A 7088-nucleotide genomic window follows, 5' to 3' on the forward strand; every position below is an offset into this window, starting at 1 on the left:
TCTCATCAAATAAATTGTCCTTCCAATAAAACAAGCCGTTGATTGAAACCAAGATGGAAATCGTTCCAACTAGACTTCACATTCAGACAAGACTTCAATTTCAGTTATATAATATATAAATACTATTTCCCTTAAATTTAATGAATCTGCTTTAAATTATTTTATGGTTTCCCAAATTAAATAAGATTTTCAAAATACTAGCAAAACCGTATTTCTTGCTATTTGCTGCAATAGACATTATGCGTGAACGTGTTCTCGACGTTTGTAGCGAACCAAACGCTCTTGTGGTGGTGCAACAAGCGTATATGTATATGATGCAAATATAGTAGACATGTAGCATGTAACTAATTAGTCCTACGGTGGTCGCAACTCGTAAACGTTCGCCATCAACCGAGGACAAAACTTAAGCGTAGTTGCGAACACCATCATGTATATATCATATGTAGTTAAAAACTAACAGTCACCTTGGTGGAGAGATTGGTTGCTCACTAAATAGCCGTTTGGTACAGCTTTCACAACTTAAGAAAACATTAACATAATTAACAAATTTTTGATAGTAATGTCAATTATCGTATTAAATAAAATTTATTCATAAATTAAAGCAAGCAGTTTTTTTTCATTCTTGTATTATTTTTTATATATGTTTTATAATTGTAAAGATAAGATTATATATTTTTATTATAAGTTCTGCGCTCGACGACTTATTTATATTTTAGATTAATATTCTAGTCATTATACAATGGACCACAGTTTTTGTCTTCTATTTTCTATCATCACTCTTCTCATTCTGACTTCAAAACGTCAAAAGTTTCTGTTTGCTTGGTGACCTGTAAAGATTTGATATATTGATACAAAGTTATACTCATAATCGCCAGGATAAATAATAGATAACCAATTCATAAATTTCTTACTCAATTAAATATTTTCCAATTTAGGTAATGATTTATTTACTAACTTCCCATTAATAAAATTAGGATTACTTACGAACGACTTAATTTAATTATACCGGTAGAAATGGATCGATTAAGGAGTTTAAAAAATTACGTGTAAAATAAAAAATCAATTTTAAATTGTATTTTGTATATTTATACAGCTTAGGTCATGCAGATAATATGATTTATAATAATATTTACATTTGAAAGACTGACTTTATCAATAATGTTCACTGATATATATCTATAATATCTTATATATACCTACCTAGTTAGTATACTGTCGTGCTAAAGTGCATAGCATACTTAATTACATATTTGCATAATTAAGTACATTGTGACCTCTATAAAATTCCTTTCAGGTAAACCTTCGTGCTCATACAATGTATGCCCTGACTACTAGCACTTTTAAGTGGTATCTTAAATATCTTGGATTGCCTTTATCAATTATTTTTACTATGTATCGATTATGTAAACGAGTTCAAAACCATAAGACAAGAAATGCTTTACAAGGAAAGGTAATAAATAAGCTTGAAATTAAAATATACTTAATATGTAATTAACAATAATAATGAACTTATTTTCTTTATTAAAATGTAATCCTGTGTATGAATTTCTTAGAAATATTTCCGTTTTTCAGGTTGTTATAGTTACTGGTGCAAGTTCTGGTATAGGGGAAGCTTTGGCTCATGTTTTATATGAAAATGGTTGTAAAGTGATTTTGGCATCAAGAAGGATCAATGAATTGAATAGAGTAAAGGAAGATCTATTATCAAAGAAAATCGTAAGCATTTTCTTACTATATTTTTTATTATTGAATTTATAAACTACTAGTTTTCGCCATGTGTTAGGTTTAAGTAGTAGACTTTCTTCGGATTTAAGTTTGCTTCATACCAAATTTCATCAAAATTGGTTCAGTGGGTTAGCTATGAAAGTGTTACAAACAGGCAGTCATTTATTTTCATACATAATACTAGTTTCCGCCTGAAGAATTTCATAATGATTGGTTGAGTAGTTAAGATTAAGATTAGTGTAGATAGTAGTACTAAATTTTTTTATAAATTTAAATGAAGTATGTTAACTCTTTACACTTTTTATTCATATTATTGTGAAATTTTAATTCAGGTAAGATTACAATTTATTTTTATGAGAACTTATGTTAAAATTACTTCGATAAGGCTTTGACAAGAAAGGGACATTTTTATATTTTGAATATAAATAAAAAGATACTAGATATTATTATACAAGAAACAAAAAGTTGTTTTCTAGAATATTAGGTATTCACTTAGTCTTCATATAATTGCATAATACAATTTGATAGTAAGACATAGTTTTGCTTTAAATACATATATATTTTTAGGCTCTATCAACAGAGGAACCACTTGCAATTGAATTAGATCTGTCAAATTTAGATGTGCTAGAATCTTTTGTGAACAAGGTTTATGAAAGTTGTGGAAAAATAGATATTTTAATTAATAATGGTGGGGTATCTCACCGTGGTTCAATCCTTCATACAAAACTAGATGTGGATCAGAAAATCATGTTAACAAACTATTTGGGCTCTGTTGGATTAACAAAAGGTAATTAATATGATTTTAATAAATAAATATTTATATATTGGATTGATTTATATGATTATGTTGATAACAATAAATCTTATGTTTGCCAATAAAACAAAACGTAACATAATTAATAATTAGAAATATACCAGTTTTTTATACAAATATATTAATGTTAATTTTTATTAAATAAATGTCATTAAATTAAGTATAGTATAGGCTTTCACCATTACTTGGTTGTAGGGCTTTGTGAATATCCATAGGTCCCACCCACTTATAACATTTTCTTCTGCCAAACAGAAAATGTATTTAGTATTGTGGTATACCAGTTTGATAGGTCAGTGAGCCAGTGTAGCTACAGGCACAAGGGATATAATATCTGTTACCAAGGTTGATGGTTTATTTAAAATTTAAGGGATAGTAAATATTTTTACATGATATGTGGTCACTACTTACCAGTATATTAATTTATTTTAAATAAAAAAATAATATGATGTATGAAACAGTATATTAATATTGAATGAGCCAAGCCAAGATGTCCCAGTGGCGAGAACATGTGAAGATGAGGTCTTAGTCCAGTAGTGGGATGTTTGCTGGGCGGTTATTATGTATTTAAAAAGTTATATTATATACTTAAAAGCTCTAGTAATTGCTGTTCCGTTCAAATAATGAAAAAAATATGAATTTTTTAGCTGTTTTACCGAGAATGGTTGAAAGAAAAAGTGGGCACATCGTATTTATTAGCTCAGTTCAAGGTTTAATAGCTATACCTGATCGGTCTGCATATGCGGCATCAAAACATGCTCTTCAGGCTTTTGGAGATTGTCTGCGTTCTGAAATGCATCAACATAATATAGATGTATCTGTTGTTAGCCCTGGATATGTGAAGACATCTGTTTCATTAAACGCTCTAACTGGTACTGGAGAAAGTCATGGAGGTAAACAAGTTATTTTTTTATTCTCGTTTAAAGTTTCTTGCAATATTTGTTTATTATTTTATATTAATATTTTATTGTTATGTTTTATAATATAGAGACTGTCTATATTATATTATATAATATAATACAAAAGTATGCGAGGTTGCAAAATTTAGTAAAGTGTTTTTCTTCAATGTTCTTCTTCACACAACCAGTTTGTTATAAGTAATTTTGACACTAAGACATTAATATGGTCACATATGATTTTGGCATCATACAAATTTTAATAATTAATTTTTTGAGAGTGTGTCCACATTAATGGCATATTTTATGTTAAGTGCATCAAACTAACAATGAACAGTTTTTTTTTGTCAAAGTAACTTACCTCAGTTTACCAATATTTTATATTGTTATTTTTTTCAGTAATGGATTCAAGCACTGCTGCTGGGTTTTCAGCCGAATATGTTGCTATGAAGATCGTGGATTTGCTTGTGAACAAAGATAAAGAGTTAATTATAAGCCAGTTTCTTCCAAATTTAGCAATAACAATAAGACATTCTATGCCATTTTTATATTTTTGGATAATGGCTAGAAGGGCTAATAAGACAGCTTAAGAGGAAAGTAATGCACTAACTTGAAGCGTAAAGATACCTTGCCATGCTAATTAGATATCAAACATTATATTGTATCAATATGTTGGAGTCAGCCCACAAAGTAGCAATAAAGTTGATAAGCCAGCATGTTTGATCATTTTTATTGATTTATTTATAAGTTGGCTAATCTACGGGTGTAAATAAAACAGGTTGAAAAATTAATTTAACTTTTATTGCATGATAATAGTGATTTTTTTTTCACTTTTATCATGGTCATAATATAACAAAATTATTTAACAACCAGCTATCATTTCTAAAAAAGCATCCTTATAATCATTTTTTGTACAGAATTCAACTATTCTAATCAGTAATATTTTTAAATAATTGTAACAAATTTTACACTTTAATCTATAACAAATTATTTTATACACAAGGTAGAGACAGAATAGTAAGAAGCAAAATAAGCTTTCCCTATTCTTTCAAAATATTTAATCAGAACAATGTCTATATGAACATGAATACATATTTTATACCTATCTCATTTGAAAGTGTTATAAATTCTCCATACACAAATAGCTGCCGCAGCTAAAGACACAGTGCCATGTAAAATTATTTTTCTTCTATTATCTGTGTGCACAAGTACAACCGGTGATGCAGACGTTAGATCACTTAAAATAGGTAGTTTAGATAGGCGATGTAGATTTTTTTCTTCCTGATATTTGCAACAGGGATCCCATTGCCAGGACAGTGTGTAGCAACCAGCACAAAGGACTGAGACAATGCCAAAAGGTGTGCAAGCTAATGAACTCCATGTCAAGCCTGAAAAATGAATATTATTCTTGAGTATTTACTACTTAATTCCCAAGTTAATTCCGTCAGATAACATTATTCTTACCTGATGCAATGCTACACAAACCACTATAAACAGAAACTTTATGTAACAAATTTCCTACATATATCCATCTAGCTGTTTCTTCTCCGAGAGGTTCGGGTTCTATTACTATAACGCTCACACCAGCCTCCAGTGCTCTTTCCAATTCCATTTCAAATTTAATGTGAGCATTTTCACTGTCATAAACTTCTCTAACTATTACTACTTGTGATGGTTTGAGATCACTGTAAAGTTATAAACACAGGCATTTTTATCAATGAAAATAATAAAAATTAAATAGTTTTCTTATTATGTTTGTTGCTTATTAAAGGCACAATTAAGTAACTTCAAAATTTATTTATTATTATTTTACATAATTATTAACTTTTCTTTATTTACTAACCTGTCACTTTCATCACCCGCCATGTTAACTATAAAGAATAGACAAATGTCATGAAATATAACAAAGAGTATTAGTGTACCAACTACACGCAACAATTGATGTCATCTGGTATAATTTAAATAATCTGAACATAACGTTTGAATGGTAGTAGTAGGGCTTATAATTCTTATAATTATATTAATACGAAATGGCAAAAGCCAAAATTTTATAAAATTCTTGGTTCCGTAAATGCTGCCATTTCTAGGCTTTTCAGGTCTAAGGGTAAAAGTTGCCATACTTATAGGTAACCACGACATGCAAAAGTATTTAATATCAAGTTAGCATTAAGTTTACCTCACGACCTTAAAATTATGAGAATGGTTGCATAAAATCAAATGAGTATTGATTTAAACATTTCAAACATTAATTTAAAGAATGACTGAGACTGTTGCGGGGATATACATACATAAGTGATAAGTCCGACTGCCCCAGAGTGAAATACAAAATAATAAAAATCATTTAATTTAAACATATATATTATTACATTAACATATAAAATTACATATAATATTGAAATATACATATATATATTAATGTAATATTACGAATTAAATGTAATATTATATAGCTTCGTATAATGCGTACTAAAATTTATATTATCACTTCCATAAATACTATACTAGACTTCGATAATCCTATTATTATTTTATAGCAAATTCCTTTAAGTTGCTCTCAATTTGTGCAAGTTATGTCAGGCTTTATTTTCTAAAAAGTTACGGTCTTATAAACGTTTCTTAGCAGCTTAGTTGCTTGCTAATTAGTTAAACACTAATTTCACCTTTTCCTTCATTATTGATTTATTTACATTTACATTCAAAAGAATACACGGCAAGCAAAGTTTATTAGAAAGACCGTTAGCGTTTAAACGTTAATTATTATAAATACGTTAAAATAAATTTATTTTAATAGTATTATTAAAAACCACGAAAGTTGTAATAATAACCTCGGTAAATCGAGAGACGAAAATGTAAAATAATATTAATAAATAATAATAATGGTCTCACACCTCTCGTTGCAATAAGGCTAGATTACTCAATGATCCATCCACCGCCATTGAGTGTCTGGTTGCTACAATGCTTCCAGCGCATTCGGAGAATATTCCAGCAATATACTGATGGGCTTTTCTTGTTGGGAACTCGGGAGTTTAGGTATTTAGCAGTAAACGCCCGAAAGCCTGACCGACCAAGCAGAAGCTCAGCCATTCGATATAAGCGCGAATTCGAGAACATCTCTTTTGGGTCCTCGAACTTAGGCAACAGTATGTTCATTGTATCCGTTAACTTCTCTATCCGGGGGACTAAAGCCTCAGCCTGTAGGACTACAGCGGCAGCGCCTCACACGTTTGTGGCCTGCTCGGCCTTGTGAGTCACGTAAGGACGTGTATTACTGTTAAAGAAAAACAAGAATATCTGACACATTTTCCGTTTTATAATAAATTATTAATGACTATGTCAATACTATACTGAATTAATCTATTTATGTTTTTTTTTAAAATAAGTTTAATGTGTTTTGCTGCTGAATTCTATCCCTTTTCTTCTACATATCAACTACATCTAGAATCAACAACATACCGAAACGATGATAGCCTGGTAGGTCTACACTAAAAATGCCTACCTAACAAGTTTATAAGCAAAAATAACTATTAAAAAGTGCTTGTAAACAGCCTACTTGACTTAAGTTCATATTTTTTGATTATCATTTTTATTCAAGTTAAGAAAATAAAGATTAACATTATAGTTATGCTTTTGTAAAAAAGTTTTTTCCTTCTTTAACT

The 7088-nt window shown here is 29.4% G+C and overlaps 2 protein-coding genes across 3 annotated transcripts; one reads left to right on the plus strand and one right to left on the minus strand.

Annotated features, from left to right (window-relative positions):
* The first annotated feature begins 787 nt into the window (after window positions 1–787).
* Window positions 788–4223, plus strand: LOC126770360 (dehydrogenase/reductase SDR family protein 7-like). 2 transcript variants are annotated; one of them, XM_050489751.1, is made up of 6 exons: window positions 788–935; window positions 1295–1450; window positions 1573–1716; window positions 2293–2512; window positions 3184–3429; window positions 3832–4223. In XM_050489751.1, exons 2-6 carry the CDS (start codon window positions 1316–1318, stop codon window positions 4020–4022), a joined length of 936 nt encoding a protein of 311 aa, XP_050345708.1. In that variant the 5' UTR covers window positions 788–935; window positions 1295–1315; the 3' UTR covers window positions 4023–4223. The 2 variants fall into 2 exon arrangements, with proteins under 2 accessions (XP_050345708.1, XP_050345707.1); XM_050489750.1 differs by lacking the exon at window positions 788–935 and having other exon boundaries at window positions 1215–1450.
* Window positions 4212–5317, minus strand: LOC126770367 (transmembrane protein 11 homolog, mitochondrial). The gene is made up of 3 exons (XM_050489762.1): window positions 5276–5317; window positions 4897–5117; window positions 4212–4820 (listed from the first exon to the last, which is right to left on the minus strand). Exons 1-3 carry the CDS (start codon window positions 5296–5298, stop codon window positions 4540–4542), a joined length of 525 nt encoding a protein of 174 aa, XP_050345719.1. The 5' UTR covers window positions 5299–5317; the 3' UTR covers window positions 4212–4539.
* Between the last annotated feature and the right edge of the window lie 1771 nt (window positions 5318–7088).

This window comes from Nymphalis io, chromosome 8, assembly GCF_905147045.1.
Source record: "Nymphalis io chromosome 8, ilAglIoxx1.1, whole genome shotgun sequence".
NCBI lineage: Eukaryota > Metazoa > Arthropoda > Insecta > Lepidoptera > Nymphalidae > Nymphalis > Nymphalis io.